General features: G+C 38.8%; 1 protein-coding gene across 1 annotated transcript; it reads right to left on the reverse strand.

Annotated features, from left to right (window-relative positions):
• Positions 1-11,523: 11,523 nt before the first annotated feature.
• dolpp1 (dolichyldiphosphatase 1) lies at positions 11,524-18,904 on the reverse strand. The gene is made up of 8 exons (XM_061061335.1): positions 18,750-18,904; positions 17,971-18,071; positions 17,717-17,801; positions 15,765-15,864; positions 15,355-15,453; positions 14,062-14,190; positions 13,828-13,917; positions 11,524-12,921 (listed from the first exon to the last, which is right to left on the reverse strand). The coding sequence occupies exons 1-8, from the start codon at positions 18,823-18,825 to the stop codon at positions 12,885-12,887; spliced, it is 717 nt and encodes a 238-aa protein (XP_060917318.1). The 5' UTR covers positions 18,826-18,904; the 3' UTR covers positions 11,524-12,884.
• Between the last annotated feature and the right edge of the window lie 1,732 nt (positions 18,905-20,636).

Consider the following 20,636-nt stretch of genomic DNA (forward strand, 5'->3'; position numbering starts at 1 on the left):
ATCTGCCACTGGGCCACAGTATTGATGAAGCAGAGCCAGGAGGATCCCTAAAGACAGATGAGATAAATCCCTGCCAAATGTTCGAAAACCTGCAATGCAGTGTGTAAAATGTAAGACATGAATTTACTAAAAACTTTTCTCACATAGCTATTTTACAAAGTACAAAAAGCGACATCATGACATTTACCCCAAAACTTGAAAGGTGTATTAGTTAAAGCAACTGAGCTAATGAGGGACTCGTTAAGCATAGGTGGAACAAATTACTCACATAATATTCAGAGCGATGTGGAGCGCTCTGTGTGTCTGTAACATTGATTCAGCATTTGTTTTGTTTTGCCAGCTCAGGATTTGTAAAACCTGGCCAATACTAACAGACTTTTTAAATCTTAAAAGATGTTGGAAAAAGTGAGAGAAACACACAACATCAAACACTGATAGATTTTTACATTTTTGTTTTTAAAGTGTGTGAGAGAAATATTACCGAAAGGTCATACACACACATCACAACCTGCCGTGTTAGCTCGGTCATGTTTTGTTTATGTTCATTTATTTTTGTAATTTCCTGTTTTATTTTATACTTATGCTTGACTCTTTCTTTCAGATCCTGCTTAGGTGTTTTTGGACTACCTGTGTACCGACCTGGGGTCTCATTTATAACCGTTGCGTACGCACAAAACGGGGTCTGAAACTGGCATACGCCTTTTCCCGCGCAAAGTTTGTGATCTATAAAAACAAACCTGACGGTAAAATGTGCGCACCGGTAAGCAAACTGTGACCCAGGCGTACATACATTTTGGAGGCATGGGAAATTGGCGACACAGACGGCGAAGTGGTGAATTGAAGCCTGCAGATACATATTGATGTCTCTTCCACATCTTATTTCACTAAATATCAAACTGAAAGATCCACGTCATCATAATCATTCAAACCGATGGTTTTATTTAGGCTATAATCGCGCATGTAGTGAGCCGTTTCCAATAAGTCACTTTCAATATGACTATATAAACATAAAATACACATAAAAAATAAAAGTCTGCCACATACATATTGCATCAGCGCCGTCTCGCCTTCATTATCCCAGATGGACCTCAGAGGACCGGACTTGTACACTAATGTAAGCACTGATGTAGAGTTAAACATTAGACTAACAAAGACCATAGAACCACCAGTATTCATTAATAGATTTCAATATCGTGCATTTATCATCAAGTGTGGTTTTTAGTTTTAATAAAGATGACTGCGTCGAAACGCACAGAGCGCACAGAGACACGGCGGTGGCTTCACACATTTCGCCTTCAACATGTCTTCATCAGCTGCACGTATTTATTCTGTAAATAATTCAAGAGTGGATATTAAAGAGCCCATATTATGCCCTTTTTGGGGTTCGTATATTTAATCTATGTACCTACTTTTGTACGTTCACAATAGCTAAAGTCCATAAAAAAGTGTCTGTTTTCATGTACTGCTCCTCCTTGCTCCCTCTACGCTCTGAGTCCGTCAGCTATGCTCTGTTGAGCCCCCACTGTTAGACCCCACGTGGGCCAAGTCTGCTCTGGTTGGTCTGCCGATCTGCTCTGTCGTTATTGGTCAGTTGCTCAGCACACGTGTCGGAAATTTCAACATGAGCTGCAGGGCTTGCCACAACGAGCCAATGGGCTTAGATCAGTGATCTCACACTGACAATGACACCGCACTCACAAATTTTTATCGAAGGGGGCTAGAACCGAGCGTTACATGCGGCTAATGCTACAGCTAACAGGAGGACGTAGGAGAAGCCACGTTTCCGCGGACTTTGAATTTTTGCACATAGATGTGCCTAAACATGCACAGGACACTTGGAAAACACACTAAAGGGCATATACAACCAGAAAAAGCATAATAAACGTTTTTGTTCGTTGATCAAACTTTTGATTACTAATATGATAGAGTGAGGCAGACTGCTGACTGCCGTGAGCACTCTGACAATATGAATGCAGATATACTCGTGCGTAATGATGAACGGTGGATGTTTTGGCACATAGGACAGCGTGAATGCAGCAGCGACGTGGTGTCATTCTCAGATTTTTCTTCAGTTTGTGATCCTCCTGCTGCAGCAAACTACTGATATGTTATCCTTCACTTCATTCACAAACTCCTCCGTTTCTGGGTCAGAAAGTTTTGTTTCTTGTTTTGTCTAAACTTCCGGGATCCAGCGCTGGAAACCTTTGCTCTGCCCCCTCGTTTGTATGCATTTTCATTCACGAGCTGCTTTGCGTTGACCGTTTATGGTTGATTGTGGGCGTGTAGAGGGCGGAACATGGGACTAATCTACGTGCGCACATTTCCAGTTGGATCGTGATTTATAAAGGGAACATTGCGTGCAGGCACGAACGGTTTTATAAATCTGAATCATTTTGTGCGCACACCATTTCCGGGGTTTTTGGTGCACGTACATTTTTAGTATGGATTCTACGCACTCTTTTATAAATGAGACCCCTGGACTGTTTAATAAACTTTGCCCTTTTATTTTATTCTGCGCCGTGTGAGTCTGCATTTTGGGTTATTTTATCTGCTGGTTCCATTCACGAACAACCAGAGTCACATCTCTCAAAAACTAGTTTTGGACTACCCTTTACAGAAATTCACAAAGAAAAAAGAAAAATGTGTTTTTGAGCTAAACAGCAGCATGGTATTTATTAAGCTGTTTTTGGGGAATTGACACATGATAAGACTTACTGGACAGTAACTCGGTTTGCTTCCAAAACATCCCCAACACACTGGCAGCTTGATTGATTCAGCTTTTTTTTTTTTTTACTGTAGATGCCTTAACCTATTTTCAAACACAATCAGACAGACGTGCATTTTAAAGGTTTCCATTGTTGAGAATTCTCAAGCTGATGGAGAAGACGGCAGACAGCTGGACAAGCAGCAGTCACTCACCTGATCATGTCAAGTCTTATCACATTTATACAGATATCCTAGAATGGAAACAGTGGGCTGTGACGCTTGCTTTGTGCTGTGTTACTATTTATCATCCGTGTAAACAACATCAAATTGCTTTTTCTCATGTTTTTAGGAGAAAGAAATTAATGCTTGATGCATTAATTTCCTATGGAAATTTAAATGATGAATTAAAAGCGCTAAATAAGACTCCCTTGTGATAGCGTATGTAATGCGAGAGGGTCATAAGTTCCATAATTCAATAAACACTTACATTACAAAAAAAAGCAGACGGCCAAGGTTCAAGTCCAACCTGCGTCTCCTGTCCTCACTGTCATTCCTTGATTTCTTCCTCTGTCCACTTTCCTGTCTAAACAAAGGACAAAAAGGCCAAAAATAAATCTTGTGTCAGTATACCGGCAAATATTCATGATGCTGTCCTGGAGCTCAGGAAATCAGAAAAGCATGTGGACTATGCTCCCCTGCAGCTCTCAGATGGATCTCTGCTGTCCATCACCGGCCTGTTGATGACATGTTCCATCAGTTTAACATAAAGCATGACAAGGAGCTCCTCAGGAATAACTTACACTGTCAAAAGAGGACTGAAATGACCAGTGGCTGGTAGAAATGAGCAAGTAAGTGGTAGTATACACAGTAAGTTACATTTGAGACCTATGCAATATTATATTATAATTACAGTATTAATATACATACTACCATCATAATTTCTGTTACAGGAACAGTACTCCATCCATCCATTTTCTTCCGCTTATCCGAGGTCAGGTCACGGTGGCAGCAAGCGCGGAAAAGTCAACCAAGACATCCCTCTCCCCAGCAACGTTTTCGAGCTCCTCCTGTGGTATAGGAACATGGTGCAGTGTACAGGTCAATGAGAACATAGTGCTGCAAATACAGACAGAAAACTGTATCCTCTTAAGTACCATCACCTCTATGTACTGCACAGTGTGCAACGTTTATCTACCATCTACCTCTTTTTCTTGTTTTTTTTTTTAACCAGATTCAGAGGTTTAAATCTGCGTAAGGGTTTTATGAGAACACCGGGTATTCTGAAGCTGCCAGGTTTTCCTTCCAATACCTGAATGTCTGACCACAAATCAAGCAACAGGCAACAATGGACCCTGGTTGTGAAAGTGACTTAAGATCCAAGGACCTGTCTATCTGAGCTACAACGTTCCTTGGCTGCTGAAAGATTTTCTTTTTTTCTGGAAAGACAACAGTCAGTGCAGCACTTCACAAATCTGGACTGTGTGGGAGAGAGGCCAGATGGCAGAAGACAGCAGCCCGGAGTTTGCAAAAAAAAAAAAAAAAAAAAAAGGCAGTGAAAGACTGAGTGCATGATGCAAAAGACTGTTGTCTGTCTAAATAAACACAGATGACATCAACTTTAATGCAAACAGATTTTGAGTGTAAAAAAGAAACAAGCATTGGCGTCATAGAAAAGAAGCATTATGGTGCCAGCATCCTGTTCAGCAGTGGGGACAGGTGAACTTTCGAAGAAGCTCCCTGAGAGAATCACAAGTGGAGTTCTGTTCTGATAGAAATCACTGCATTCATATATACAAATATTTATTTTTTATTATTATTATTGTGGAGATTAATCTGTCCCAAGAAGAAACTGAGACAAACGCTTCACAACTGAAATATCTGGCAGCCGCAGCCGCAATTAAGCCTTAATTTACATATTTGTGTGTCCACTTCAGAGGAAGGAAATGCTGTAATCAAAATGCTGACATATTTCTAAGTTTAACTGGAAAATGTTCAAGTAAACAGTTGCCTTATTGCACATTTTTGAAGACATGGAGGAACTTTCAAATGGAGGTATTTTTCTGGCCACCTGGAAAATGTAATCACTTTTCTTCTCCTTTTGGCTTAGTTTTTGGTCTCCACCCACCTCCAGGAAAATGTTTAATTCTTTATCATTTAAATGAACTGCTAACTTTATCTAGCAGCTATTAACCTCTGTACAGGTTGCCTCCTTGTTGAAAGCCTTTTTGCTAAAAACTTTCCACTGTGCTTATAGTAAGAATATTGAGAGTGGACCAAACACTTACATTTTGGGCTGTAACACCATTATAAGTTAAAGACGTGCCCTTGCTATTCAGAGTGAATTACCCGTATCATTACCAATAGACAGTTCATTCATTATTCTAATATAGATATTGTTTATAGCATCTTTAACATACACTGAACTTGGAAACTTGAAATGGAAAGTGATTACAAAGTCAGGTAGTCTGCAAGCCACCAGCACATTTAAAAAAAATTTTAAAAAAAAGTACAACACACACGGTCACAATCTATGAAAAAAACTAATTAGAAGACCGAAGAGCAGATAAAGTAAATTATTTAATCAAACAAAAGATCGAAAAATACAAATTCAAAAGCTTACTTTTCCAAGAAAACAAAGTCCATCTAAGTCCAGTAGTAGAAACGACAACGAGCCATGAGAAAATATTAATACCTTAAAGAACCAGGGCAGTAAGAAGTGGTTCTAAGTAGGGATCCAATAACATCCCTATTAAGACAGAGCAGAAGCACAAACAGGTGACAAAACAACAAGAACATTAAGGAGGATCAGAAGCTTTTCACTCAGACTGTGAGGATTAAAAGGATGAGGCAGTCCCAGGAACACCAGCAGCTCCTGGCTTTGGTCCTGAAGCTAATCTGCTCCAGGAGAGTTGAGTTGAGTCTTTCTGAGTTTAGTCAACAACACAAGTGACGCATCATAAACTGGCACAGAAACAGCTACATGAGAGAAATCCAGAGTCTGTTATCCCTAGTTATAGTTAGGGGTTCACTTAAATTGAGGACATCACCTGTTTATGGGGGAAATTCTCATATCACGTCATGTACTTATAGAATATCATATGATTGATGGATTATTTCTAACATTACCAAAGAAAATTAGCAAAGGTGGAAAACAGATTTTCCTGTGACCCTACAAAGATAGCAACACCAGTTCATATGTTTGGTATTCATATGTGAGACCTTGCAAGGTTTTTCTCAACAAAATTTTTATTTGATAATGGGGCTATTAAATGTTTTGTGAGGATTTACATATTTTGTATATGGGGGGGGGGGATTTCTGAGACAAATCAAATTATGTCATGACATCCAATCATTATTTATGTCTTTCATTCAAATTTGCTTACGTCATTGAAGGAACATTGAAGGAGTCTTTGGATTCATCCAAAAGGGAACATCAATGTCTGTAAAAATGTTCACTGCTATCCATTGAAAATAGCCATTGGCATATATTGGACCCAGCCAGAGGTGGTGCTTGTCAACAGGCAAGGTAGGCAACTGCTTGGGGCCCCAGACCAGTAGGGGGCCCCTGAAGGCTGACAATCTTTAAACCTAGCAATGGCACAAGAGTTGGAAACCTAGATAAGGTGGCCCCGCACAGCACTCAGTCTTGCTACGCTTCTGAGCGTGGCATTGATTATTCGGATGAAAAATGTAAACATCTAGCATTTTTTTGTTGGTGGCAGATTTTTTTTATGATACACTGCTGATAGAATCTGGATGGAGGGGCCCCATGTGAATTTTCACCAAGAACTCTAGAATCGCGACTGGACCCAGCCGTCAGAGGACTGATGACTGACATTGCTATTGCCCAGGACTCTTTCCAAAATGCATGCATGCATGTGTAGGAGTGTTCAGGCAGCATTGTTCATCAAAAGGTCTTAATTCTGCGTTTAAATGTATTGAGGGATTTAAAGTCTTTTGCATTATCAATGTAATAAATCCACATAAATCTAAACCTATACACCTGATGGAAAACTGATTAAAAAAAAAGATAGGAAAAAGTGGGTGTTATCTTAAACAATCTCTTGGAACATTTTTTTCTTTTTGGGTAATCTCCACAAGTTTGGGAACCGCTGTCTTGTCAGCCCTCTTCACATTAAAAAGATCTTGCTCGATTGCTTCAATAACACTGCAGTGCAGATTTTACCCCCAAACTGCATGAGTTGCTCTCAGATGTCATTCTGAGATTTAAAAGTGACTCATAAATTAGAGGTGAACTTGTGGCAATTAGATCAACTCTGACGCTCTTGATTCGAGCGCACGGCAGGGTGTCGACAAAAGCAGGTGCACAGCAGCAGATGTTTATGGACGCAGTATTTGGTTTAAATAGTGCCCGGTCACAGCTTGAGGACTATTTATGAGTAGTTGTGTGTTTGTTTGTTAGTTTAACACTGTAATATTAGGATTAGAGCAGCATAAGCACCACATTGTGTAAAAAATAAAACAACATGTTCACCAGCTGGCCCAGGAGCAGGACCTTACAGAGACTCTGTCGACTGCCCCCCCCCCCCCCCCCCCCCCCCATATTGTTCTTTCAGTGTCTAAATAAAGACTGCTGCAGGTGAGAGGCCAGAACAAAAACCCAAAAGCCCACAACAAATAAAGATTGAGAGATACCAAATTTCTTCAGACTACTGCCAGAAATAGAGTTGAACAATTCCTAGAATAGAACAAAATGTATTTATTATTTATAGTCTTAAAGTTACTCTCAGGAGAATATAATGTGACTTTCAATTTGTAATATTACACAATTAGATGTGATCATTTATTGGTTGCAAATACGTATGACCTTCAGATATATATTTGTCCTTGAACTAGCCCATGTTACAACGAGGGAACTAGTACCTTCTGTGACGAACATGAAGTCAGTATATGTCGCCCCCCAGTGGAGAGTTGTGACAAGGCAACAAGAGTACACCAAGATGTAAGGGCTTGACTACAGCTTTAGCCAAAGTAATATACCAATAAATTAAAGATACATCACACTGCTACACTGAGTGATAGAAAATAAACACTAACCCAAACCACAAATCGCTCACCAGATTCTGAAATAAGACAACAATTTTAGGCATGAACAAACCTTCCAAATAATCAAAAGTAGCTCCACAAAGCCAGAAAAAGACGTCAGTGTCAGGGAGTGGATTCATTTCGTTGTTTCAGATCAAAGAGAAAAGATTCATATGTCAGGGAGGTTGTTTGTTTTCAATCCAAGAGACAAAAACTGAAAAATGTCAGTTTGAAAGCTACCTGTTCACCGTTCATACATTCATTAAAACAAAAGTGTTGTCCGTACAATCACTGTGCATGCGTCTGCAGAGGAGACTTGGACCAGCAGTGTTTTCAGATGGGCTGCAAAATGGGGTTTTTTTAAGCTCTATTTTCACGATTCCTCTGTCCTGTATGTTGATGCTAATGTGTGGATGATATATTTATTACACTTTTTAAGATGAATTCATCAAATGTGTTAGGGAGCACTGAAATAGAGACATTCAACAAATGTATATCTAAAGTGTCCTTTATAAGAACAAACTCCATCAAAAACATTCTGCAGCTGAGAAAATTGAAACAACAAAAAAGGTGATATTAAAAAGCGCACTTTAATTTTGTTGGCTGTTTTTAATAGTGTTAATATCGACTGTGTCTAACTGTGACTGTGCACAAGGTTGGTTGATTAGTTTCTGCAACTAAAAAGTACAGTTAAAAGAGTTCAAACCAGTGAAACAAAGTGAATATGGAGGACTCGTGTGGTGATGACTGTAGTGTTTGAGTTACAGAAAAAGTGAACTGTCTACTCTGCGCGCCAGTCTGATCTGTAAATGTTAAAAGGCTGCCACCTAGTGGAACTATTCCCACAGTGGACGTAACAAGAACACAGAACATACAATGCAGTACGTTTTACATTTAAGGTGTAGTTTTTATATTGAGCAGGATATGATGTGTGTCCATTATCCTTTCTCAGATTAGACTTGATCCTTGTAAATTTGATATGCTTTGTTATTACAGGTGTCGTACATGTCGGAGTTTCAGAAGATGGGAAATCTCCAAGAGAGTGTCTTAAAAAAAGTCCATCATGACTTTACTTAACTGCTGAACATTTTACATTCTTCTTTCATGCCGAATGATAGAGTGATCAGATGTGTGGCTTTTTCTACATATAGTTATAGACCAGTGGTTCCCAAAGTGGGGGCCGGGACCCCCCTGGGGGGTCGCGAGATGCCTTCCAAAAACATGTAAAAAATAGAAAATGGTTTAAAATTGCATATTATTGTGAAAATACATACAAAAAAGTAGTTTCGTAAAATTAATTTCAAAAAATGGTATGATGGTGTTTGGGCTATTATGTGGTGTTCTAATTTAACAACTTAAATTAAAAACTTAAAAACAGATCTATTGATCAATTTGTTAGTGAAAGGTGTACATAGTGCATATATGTATTGTTATTATTATCATTTGATTCTTTCTTATTATCATCAGTATTTCATCTATCTATGCAAGTTTCCCCAAAGCGGGATTAATCAAGTACATCTTATCAGTCTTATCTTGTCTTGACTCTGCATATGTATATAAAAGAAAAACGTCCAAATCTCCCAATGTATTCTTTTCTTCTCATCACCAGATTTAATCAGAGATGTTGAACAGCTTCCATGCCTGAGAGTGAACACACTAAACTATGAGATAACGCCCAGACTTTAAGTCGCAAAATGTAAATGACAATAAAACCTTCAGTGTCTGTGCATTATATGTTGTAGCAGTTGTCTTTGAAAGCTATTTGTTGAGGACTTGAATCCAGGACTTGAGGCTGTACAGTTGAGCCAAAGCTACGACTACACGTTGTTTACTCAGTTATGTAAATCCTCTGCAGGTTTTTTAATTTGGTGTGAACTTCTCTTTCAAAATGCTAGATAAACCCCTGTGACTAAATCAGCTGATACGTGATAAGCATCAGAAGATTGCACAGTTTAACATTCCACTACGTCTGCAGCAAAGTTTCTTCACATTTGCCCAAGAAGACAATTTTTATAGTCTTTATGTTGCATTAATATCCTACTGTGTAACACTCCACATGGCACACATCATGCAATATCAGGTTTCATCCAGTGGAGGTCAGTGCTCCAGTGTTTGAAATTTGAGTGGGCTCTGCCAATATGGGACAACTAGAAGAGTGCAACACAATATATTTACATACAAAGGGAAACCCAACATAAAGGCTCCCTGACTTTTTTACAACTTTGTTTGAACTGGAGAGATGGAGCCCAAGTCTTCCAAAAGAGTTTAATTCATTTAAACAACAAGTTTTGTCCTTGACTCCAAATCTGCATGTATTCCAAACTTAAAAGTCCTTTTCCATTTGGATTTAGGTTTTTTAAACAAGTTGTCTTTAAAGGCATGCCTCTCCATAATGCAGACAGCATGACACACCAGATTTCACATCTGTTCAAAGGAGTACAGTCAGATAAAACAAGAGCCTTTAGGGCAGTGGTTCCTAAATCGTTTTCAATAAGGTAGTAGTACTTTATATTTTGAGGAAGAAAGGCTGGGAGACATTTCTGCACAACGGACTCTGCAAGTTTCTTGTTTTGGCATTGGCTGTAGCCTATGTTCAACATATTTTAATGTACAATTTATTTTTTATTAATCAATAAATACAAATTTCAGACGACCCCATCTGAATTCCATGCGACCCCACATGGGGTCGGGACCCCGAGGTTGGGGAAAGCCTGCTTAAGGGGAAGGGCGACCACTCACTCTGGAATCATCTCTTTTGTTCAAAACCATTTTATTCTTGGGAAGGGAACCAAAGTGCTCCATTAGCTCATCCAAACAGGGCATGCTCAGAGAAAATAGCTAGGAGAAACAAAAATAGGTCGAGGTCTTCCTCATTTTCTATCTAGGCTGTGCCCGTTCCCGACGGGTATTTAGGGATAGCCTGAGGTTAGACCTGCAAAGTGAATCCAAAAAGGAATGGGTCGTTTAAATAGGGCACGTTTCTTTTTATGCTCTGAGACGTACTGTGTGTTCAGCAGCATGTTAGGAGAAAGAAAGAAGAATGAGAAAGTCCCTTTACAATAAAAGGAGATTGTTCTTCCTTCTCTATGCAGCAGAGACCTATTTATAAGTTGTCACATCCACCAGCTCATACAAATCACAAATACATACTTCAAGTCCTCTCTCACTTGTTAATATTACAGGAGCATGGTTGGCCTAAATGATGTAAAAAAAAATGCTTTCTTTCATCAGCTCCTTGTTGAATTAAAGCCTATAGTACTTACATGCCTTTCTTTACCCCAAGGAGCAAATTGTTTATTAAAAAGTTACATCTTCAGATGTTTGTTTATGGGGGTTTCACCAGGACAAAAATGGTTTTATGACACATTGTGTTCTCGAGTTTCAAAAAAGGTAGATTGTTTTAGACAAACTTCCAGCCTTTCAATTCAGGCAACACTTTTAAGCTCTACTCAAATAGTAAAGTAGGCCCAACCAAAAAGGCTGTAATGTCTCCTGGTGGTTTTTCAAGGCAGGTGCCTCTTTGCAAACCTTCTCCTCAGAATCCTGTCCCATTTAACTCAGCTCGCTGCAGTTAGTGATGAATCAGCACAAATACAACAGGACTGTGCAGCCACCATCAGGCACACACCACAGAACGATGCAGTGAATCTGTAAATCTGAGACCTAAGTGCCACGTTTGCTCAGAAGGAAACACAATAATGTGAAAAAAATGTTTTGGAAGATACCACAATTTGAAAAAAAAAAAATGAAGAAAAAGAAGCGTGAACCATCTCTTGTACATAAACACATTTTTATTCAGCCTGATATAGGTAACACATGAAAAAAAATTAAATTCTAAGAGAACTACTTCCCTTTGTGGAGCTAATGATATGACGGTTTGATATCAGCTTCAGGTGCTCACTGGACAGCTTTCAACATCAGCTGCTGTGGGCTGTGAGGATATTAAGCATAATCGCATGCTACGACTGACCTGAGGCTTTTTTTTTTTTTTTCCTTCTTCATCTGAACTAATACAAAAAGAAAACACATCCCCCTCGGCAGTCATTATATGTACGATTTCTCACTAAGTGATATGGAATGTTATTTCAGAAATGCAGTTTAAAAAAAAAAAAAGGAAAACTGTTTGTTGCAACAGCAGAAAACAAGATAAAAAGACACTGAATTTAAAAAAAAAAATGATAATGGTTTCCCAGAATTCGGTTCCCAGGCTGCTACTGTGAGTGAGGCGCTCACAAACACAACTCAGTCCAAAGTGTTCGACAACAAAAACAACAGAAAAAAACTGCTGCTGCGAGTGAGTCTCCTAATCCTCACGTGGATATGAAGAGAAACCACAACCTGGATGCTTAATAGTACAGAAGGTACAGTCAATTTACACAGTTTGCAGATCAGCTTTGGAGTCTATTATATTAGGGCTGACAGTCATAGATACAAAGCAAAAGACTGATGAGGGGAAAAAAGGGGAGGATCTTAACATCTAACTAGTGTTAGTCGTCTTTTTTTTTTTATTTCACAAAGTGCAAATTTTCCTTTATATTACATCATTACCAATTTTTTTTTTAAAGAAATTCTTCTTATTCTATTATATAACAATGAAAAATGGAAAAAACTAGCCATTACCCAACCCCCCCCTCCCACCAGCTACCCATCAGAAGAGTAAAAAAAAAAAAAGGAGGAATCACTAAATACATGCTGCAATGACGCCCACCGATGTGTCTGACCAGAGCCTCCTTCTCTCCTCCTCTCTCTTACAGTACACTGTTACTGTCAGCGTGCGTTTATAGTTAAAATATATATATTAATCTATCATTAAATAGTATGCCTCTTGCGCAGTCTTGCATGCACTGAAGAGCATTGTGGGCAAGCTGTACAAGGAGGAGAGGCGTGTGGACGGACTCGCTCAAGCTGTAGGCTCCGGGGTCAGGTCCAGGCACTCTTATCGCCACCTGTAAACGGTTTCTGCCCCCTCTTTCCCTCGCAACCACGTCAGTCCAGAAGATGGTTCTCCAGTGTGTTTTTTTGTCGGTGAGCGTTGGTTTTGTGTTTTGAGTGTCAGTGTGTGGCGTCTGTGTACGTGTGTGTGTGGTGTGTGATGTGGTCCTAAATTCAGTTTCACAAAAGAAATGTGCGGATCACTGAAGCTTGGTTCCGAGCTTTCGTTGTCTGTTCCTAGAAACAGAAACACAAAGAGAACAAATTCAACAGTGTCACACACACTAATAGAAGGAGGATTTTTATCAGCAAAGGATCTGTTCAAATGTGTGTCTGTTGTTTGTCAATGTATCATGAAGAATATTTAAAAAAAAGAAATGATTTTCATAAATTTCCACAAACAGCATTTTGTGTTCAGGATATCACCAAACCTACAGATATTCACTTCATTACATTGACAGACTGGAAGAAGTACAGTGTCTGTACAAATGTCTGGTCACTTAAAAAGTCAACATAAATAATATATTCATAATAAAAATAGTTGCCTATTATGTTTCTGTCAATCTGGTAAGCAAAAAAAACAGGTTTGTTTTAGTGGATTCACAAGTAAGGAAACAAAAAAAAGGAACATTTTTGAGCTTACTGATATGAAATCAGCTCACTAGCATAGAGAGCTCTCCCGTCTCCCCTTCAATAACTCCATACAGTTCAGACATTTTCTACGACAATGATGCTTGTATGACAATTTATTGTCCCATAAATTATCCCATTTTCACCTAATGTTCTTTTTAGGCCTTTATTGCAGAGATAGTACAGAGGATAGAGTCTGGAATCACAGCCACATGCGAAAGGAGCCACAGGTTGAATATGAACCCAGGTCACCCGTTTCGAGGACTATAGCCTCTGTACATGGGGCGTGTGCCTTAACCACTCGGCCACCGTTGCCCCTCAACTAACATTCTTTTGTAATGATGATGGTTAAATGATTTTATAAATATCCAATATGTCAACAGGTTTCAAGCCCTGCCTAAATCAACATTATGCATCATCAAACATCAATGTGTCTCTGAGGTGTGCTGGACATTCTGGTAATAAATGTGGTATGGTGGTTGATTTAACGTACTCCTAACAACATCGACTTACCTTGCCTCTGATCTGGTCACTGTATACTCAAACCATAAGATGTTGGGGATCAGGCTTGTGTCTCGCACCAGGAAGTACTCTGATATTGGCCTATCAATCGAAACAAATGAGAGTGTAGGAAAGAATAATTAGAGCAGCCGTAATTGAGATGTTTTAGACACGTATTCAGGCTCAGGAGGAATAGTCTTCCCCTGTGACATTAGAAGGAAGCAGAGGAATGAGGGCCCTACTTACCACGCTGCTATTTTCGGGAATAATGGTGTCAACACCTCTTGTGTGAAAAAGAACCAGACAATGCCAATCGTACAACCGGTCACTCCGCCATAGAAAACCTGGCTCCAGGTGTGATACAACAGGTAGACCCTGATGATGAAAGAGAAGAGAGAGAGAGAGAGAGAGAGAGAGAGAGAGAGAGAGAGAGAACAAAACAATGTAATCATTGAGTTTCAGACTAAACAAAGTCCTCCAGCATGCATGTGTAATAAGATCACATTTGGCGTGTTCACGCAGTCCAAATAGTGTTACTCGGGAAAAAGCACAGTTTGGCTCCTTTGCTCAAAGTGTGAGCAGACGGTAAGGCCACACAATATTTTAAATTAGTCTGTTTGCCCGGAGCACACTGTAACAGAGAGGGTCATCAAAGCTGTTATTCATGAGCTGCAAATATTTCTAAGTTTAGAAATGAGTAAACCAATCGAGCAGTAAGTGAATCTGTTATTTAATCCATTATCATATGTAATCTTTGTAATATTTATGAATCATAGTGATATCTTTGGATTTCATTTAAGTGGTTTAGCTCAATAAAAAAATAATTGTGAGCTGCATTAAGAAATCTTTTATTTCAATGTATTAATTTATTTAATCAACATCCAGATAAATGAAAGCATCAGATGAGACTAACAGACAAGCTATATTAAAAGACTCGTATATTTAATGAGACTGAACAAAACTCAACTGGCAACTCACAAGGTATACAAACTAAGAGTCCAGTTAGCCTCTGCATTGATCTATGCTGTGTTTATTTATTTATCTAGATTATGACAAAAAAATATGGAAATTTGTCAGACAACACATCTCAAGAGTTGGTTAACATTTTTATATCCAAAGTATGAATCAGTGTTTCCCGCAGTGCTTTATAATTCAGGCGGATAATTGCTTAAAGAAGCAACATGTAACCGTAACAAGTAGCATTTAAAATGGGTACTGCAGTCCAAATTCAAAACATTGAAGAGAGCTGTCCCTTTCCCCCTCCTCCCTATAGTCGATGCTCATGCGTGTTGCCATGTCGCGGACACTGAAGCTTCAGTGCTTAGCCAGCTCTGCATCAGTCTAGAAACCTTTTTTTGAAAAGCCAGCTAGCACTTTAAATAGCTGATGAATGCTCAGTATATTCAAACTTCTACCAACTACTACAAATACTAAAAGTATTAAAAAATACCTGACTTCATCAGCCTCCAATGTTAACATTTACCCTCTACATGTGCACTAGCTTTGATGGTTTCTGACAGGGTGGGAACAATCCCTTACCTGCTGTATGAGACTGAGAAGGCGACTCCCAACAGGATGATGGACAGTATGTGTCTCCACAGCAGGTCCACACATCTAGCATTGTTGGTTTGATGCATTCTGAAATGAGAGAGCAGCACGAGTTCACAACCTGACATTTACCTTAAAGTTTCCAAAGAGTGATAATGAAAAACATGTATTCTATCTATGATTCAAATAAAAAAATATATATACATGTTTGACAGAAATATTAAAAAATCAAGTTGCATGATGCCTATTCCACAATGCTGAAAGCTGTACAGAACATATTTACTTAGTTAATTTATGTCAACAAACTTAATTAGCATCTTGGTCAACTTTAGTGGTTGTTGGACTCCTTAAAATGACCACCTTTACACCTCCCCCAAAACAGCAAACAAAAACAAGCTCACCTTAAATAAAGGAAAAGAAAGAAGTAAACAACAAAGAACCAGATGAGCTGGGAGTGACTGGAGGGCATCCCATAATCTGTGTGCAGGTTGGAGTGTGTTCCTGCAGGGAGACAAAAGAATCAAACTTAAACATTTATATGAAAGAGAAAATCTTCATATAAAGATTGACATTTGGTCAAATTGACTACTGAGTGTCTCTCATTTCCTAACAATGTATTATATGAAAAGGGATGAGAAATACAGTGATGTCATTCATTTGAGGTTATTTGTTTTTTATTCAAATGATTTTGAATGCCACTTGTTATGTAAATTGGTTGTTAGTCCATGCTTGTATACTCTATGTTTCTTTCTTATTCCACAAGTCTCTTCTGAAAAAGAGATCATAATCTCGCTGGGAATAACTACTTCATGATAAACTTAATTTGACCATATTCTCATAATGAAGAATAAAGCTTCAACATCTCTTTCTTGTGGCAGCTAACATCAAAAAAATTAGACAATCATAAGAAATATTGGTTGCTATTCTGTTAATCAATAATTTCTCACCAAAATAAGCAAACCAGTCTCCATTCATTGCTCTTTTAGATCTGATGTTTTTGTATTTTTTTTCCAGTTTTGTTCGTTGTATATCATTGGAATTGGGACTCTAGATCAGATAAGGCGCTATTGATCAGAGCAGTCAACAGCCCTTCCCGCTCGCCAGAGAGACCACGCCCCCTTTTGGGTGAAAGCAAGCTCTGAGTATGTATGGGCCGTAGATTAGAAAACACTGGTAGCAACGAGATGAAATGATATGGAAGAGCATTTTGTACTTCCAACTATTTTAAAAAATATTCAAAAATGTACTGAAAAAACAAATAAAAATCATCAACCAAGAACAGGGGACTGTAAAAGAACAACTCTGTGGCTGTGGGCTGAAACTAGAGAGGATTAGAGTGGTCAAATGTGGGACCGGTGTTCTCACTGGCTTTGAGCCAGCGATCGCTCTGTGACAGCAGGAGCTGTAGTCTGCCTGCCTGTTCCCAGATTTTTCACACATTCACTAATGTACTTAAAACATTTTGTCACATCTCAGAAATGTTTGGTGAAAATGTCTATAAAGGAACCCTAAGCTAGATCCTCTTACAATCCTACAATTCACTTAGCAGACGCTTTTATCCAAAGCGACGTACATCAGAGAGTAAGTACAACTCTTACTAAAAAAAAATAATGTAAAGTTTGATATTGACACATAACACCTTCTCATCCTCATCTCAGAGCCTCACTTGTCATGATTTTTAGTCATGTATCAATTTAAAAAAAGGAAACAATATCCAAGTTACATTAGACCCCTAAAAACTGTCTATAGTTACAGATACATTACAGCTATGAACACTGCTAGAAACAATTACAAAGAAATACTATTGAAAAGTAGATCCCCCTCAGGTAACAAAGTTAAAGAGTCTCTATTTTCTTTAAGTACCTTATTATTTGAGGCTCATGTTTACTTGAGTATATATACTTGATAGGAACCCCAGTTTTCCATAATAAAATCCAATTTGAGACTAAACACCTGACTAATGTCTGACAATGTGATTGATATCAGAAGTAGATTCTCTGTCTACAAGGTTGTTGCAAGTTGCCCAATCATGTTATCCTTTTATCAACTAGTTCAGGGAAGGGCAACTTTGGTCACAGCAAGGGCCGCATTCACTTATCTCTCACTCCCAGAGGGCCAAATTGTAGGATACAAAAACGATTAGAGTCATTTTTTTCTCCAATTTAACTCAACATATACCAGTGATCAAATATTATTATGGACATACTTCTGGTTTTCATGATTTCATGGCATATTTTGTCATGTTTTTCTTCATGTTCCCAATTAATTGATATGTAAAAATTGACCCGAGGGCCACGTTGAGGGTTGATGGGGGCCGCCAGTTGCCCACCCCTGAACTAGTTGCATCATTTACCTGCACATGGGCGTGGCTCTCTGAGTATGTTCTTAAGCAGCCAGTTTACCCCTTCATTCAGGATGAGCCCACCAAAGAAAGAAATCTGTTGGTAAAAATATTCCAAGTCAACACATGGGCACTTAAAAAACATATAACCTGACACAAACATTTAGGAAATTCAGTAAATTAAAAAATACTGACATTAAAGTGATAAAAGTAAAGTTTGCTTTTTTTCTGCAGACAACCCCAGAAAGTGCATGAGCAAAACTCACCGTGTGCAGCTCCCGTTTAAACACTATAAGTGTAACAAAACCCACAAGAATTGCTATGGGTAGGAGACTGATGTAGGCCAGCACATTCCCCGTCAGATCACCTGAAACACATCAACACATCACTGAAGTTGAGGCTACCTGACAGTGGTGGGAGTGACACTTTGAGACACTCAGAGAACCCGGATGGTTATTATATTAAACTCTGACAAAAACAGGAAACTGCTCTGTTGGAGAACCTAAGTCATTAATTATGTAAACTAACAGAAACTGTAATTTAGTTTTATAAATTAAATAGCTTGGTGCAATTAAGTTCACGCTAGTTATACTTTACAGTGGCAGACCAAAAGGCAAGCTAACACGTTAGCCACAGTCACGGCTACTATCCTGTAAGGCGAAGTAGATAATAATTTAGTCCATATTGAAAATCTTGTATTGCAGTTATGAGTGCTTATATTTTTTTGCATTTATCTCGTGGGACTGGGTATATTTGTTATTTCCAGAGAGAACATATCAAAGCCGATATTAAACTAGCTATGAGGCTAACTAGCCTTCATTGTGGACGTTGACGCCAACTGCGCATGCGGCGCTGTCTCACAATTTGGCAGTCCGGACTACATTCCACGCTGTGTTTGAGATTTTACAGCGGCTCACAATTTGGCAGTAGCACCATCGGCCGTATCCATTCAGTCGCACGCAAACACATGCGCTTGAACAATTTCCACAGCGGCCGTCGGTTAGCAGACATTAAGGCGTCATAGGAATGTGTTAAGTTTACTCACCCTCGGGGAATTCTACGTGTGTCAAAGATATGGACCGCCATTGAGGTGGTGCCGAGCACTGCTCTTCCAACGCCATCTTACCCGGACACAACCGGGCTGTCCCAGTGAAACGCCCCAGACACGTGTTCAACCAATGGTGGTCGGAGCTCTGTGTTAAAGCGAGCCCCGGCAGCGGAGGAGCCGTCCAATCCCAGCCGCACAGCGAAGATGAGATATTTGGCCCATAGAGAAGAATTTTTGAATGAACAAAAACCACAAAAGTCCAGTGCTCCACATTTAAGCACAGAACATCTCTTATTTAAATTAAATTAAATTAAATTAAATTAAATTGAATTAAAAAAGATTTAATTTGTATTTCATTAGGCATAAAACAATGCTGATCAGCTGCTGCCCAAATCCTATCCTTTTGTTAAATTTATGGAGCAAACTTAATACATTTAAAATAACTTGTAACTCATTTGTAATAAATGGTATTACAAGCTATAATTAACATTCTTATTCATTACAGGCAACTCGTAATTGAGTCACAAGACTGCAATTAGGCCTATCATTATTTCTGTGGCGTAGCCTATAGGCCTAATTGAGCTTTTATTTTTTTCTAGACTTCAAATCAATGTACATCCTTTTGATTTTGTATTATTTTGTGCACTGCTTCAAGAACAACTTTAAACAGACATATGTATCTTACATTTTGTATACCTCTATTATATCCCTTAGGGTATGATAAATAGCAAAAACATTTCTTCGATGGCCGTCTTAGTGAGATCAGTAGGCCTACATGGTTGTATTAAGTGACACTGACTACCATGGACCCCATTGGAGAAAAGACCTGAGGTTTTTTAAAGCAGGAACTAAAAACAAAATGTTTCGCCATGTCCAGGAGAAATGAGATCTCTTAAACAAAAGTTGTCAAAGCCATCTTTAGAACTGGGGTCTATTGATCATTTACTCTGGTTATGTTTGCTATACAGAAATTTTGAGGGCATGCAGTAACATTTATATAACTGAGAGCAAATTTAAACATGTCCTTAAAACACCTCACTGTGCAGAAGGTAGGAGAACTATGAAGTTTTCTAAACTTGCTTAAGTGCACCCTCTTCTGGCATTACATTGAATCACGACAGAATTTTCTCTCTGCACCCTACCATAGGTTACCACCAAACGTCTAAAAGTTCATTAGAGTCCTGAATCAAAACTCAACCTTTCGTTTAATGTTGCAGCATCCTCTAAGAATAAGGGGAAACGGAAGTGACCTTTTAGGATAGTATGGTTTGGGAAAATTAAAAAAAAAGAGAGAGAGAGAGAGTTATTAAAAGAAACTGAATATTTAGGGCCCGAAGCACTAACAGTGTGAAGGACCCTATTGTAACCCAAGGAATTATTAGGGCCCGAGCACCGACCTCGGAGCGAGGTGCGCTGGTTCTATTGTATCTGTAGGAGTTTTCTTTTGCACAAATGAATCGCAAATTTGGGGGCCTTAACGTGCACGAAAACTCACAAATTTTTGCGTGCGTGAAAAAGTGTGTGACATTTACGTATTATAGTGTTTCCGTACAAGTGTGATTCAAAATGGCTCAACAGCGCCCCCCATTTTGATTTTTACAAATAGGTTTTTTTGCCTACCTACATGAAAATTTCTGTACATGTTGAACATGCCGAGACCTACAAAAAAGTCAGTGGAAGTCATCACCTAATATCAACAGGAAGTCCACTAGGATTTTTTGAATGTCAAAAAACGCCATATTTTCTGTTTGAAGGGTACCAAGAGCGTTTATCTGATCAATTCAAGTTTGGTATCAAATGAAAGTAGACAAATTGAAGGATAAAAGTTTTGCTCAAATCACGAGGTTTCAAAAGAAGGCGTGGCCGTGGCGTGATATCAAAGTT

This window comes from Labrus mixtus, chromosome 17 (assembly GCF_963584025.1).
Source record: "Labrus mixtus chromosome 17, fLabMix1.1, whole genome shotgun sequence".
NCBI lineage: Eukaryota > Metazoa > Chordata > Actinopteri > Labriformes > Labridae > Labrus > Labrus mixtus.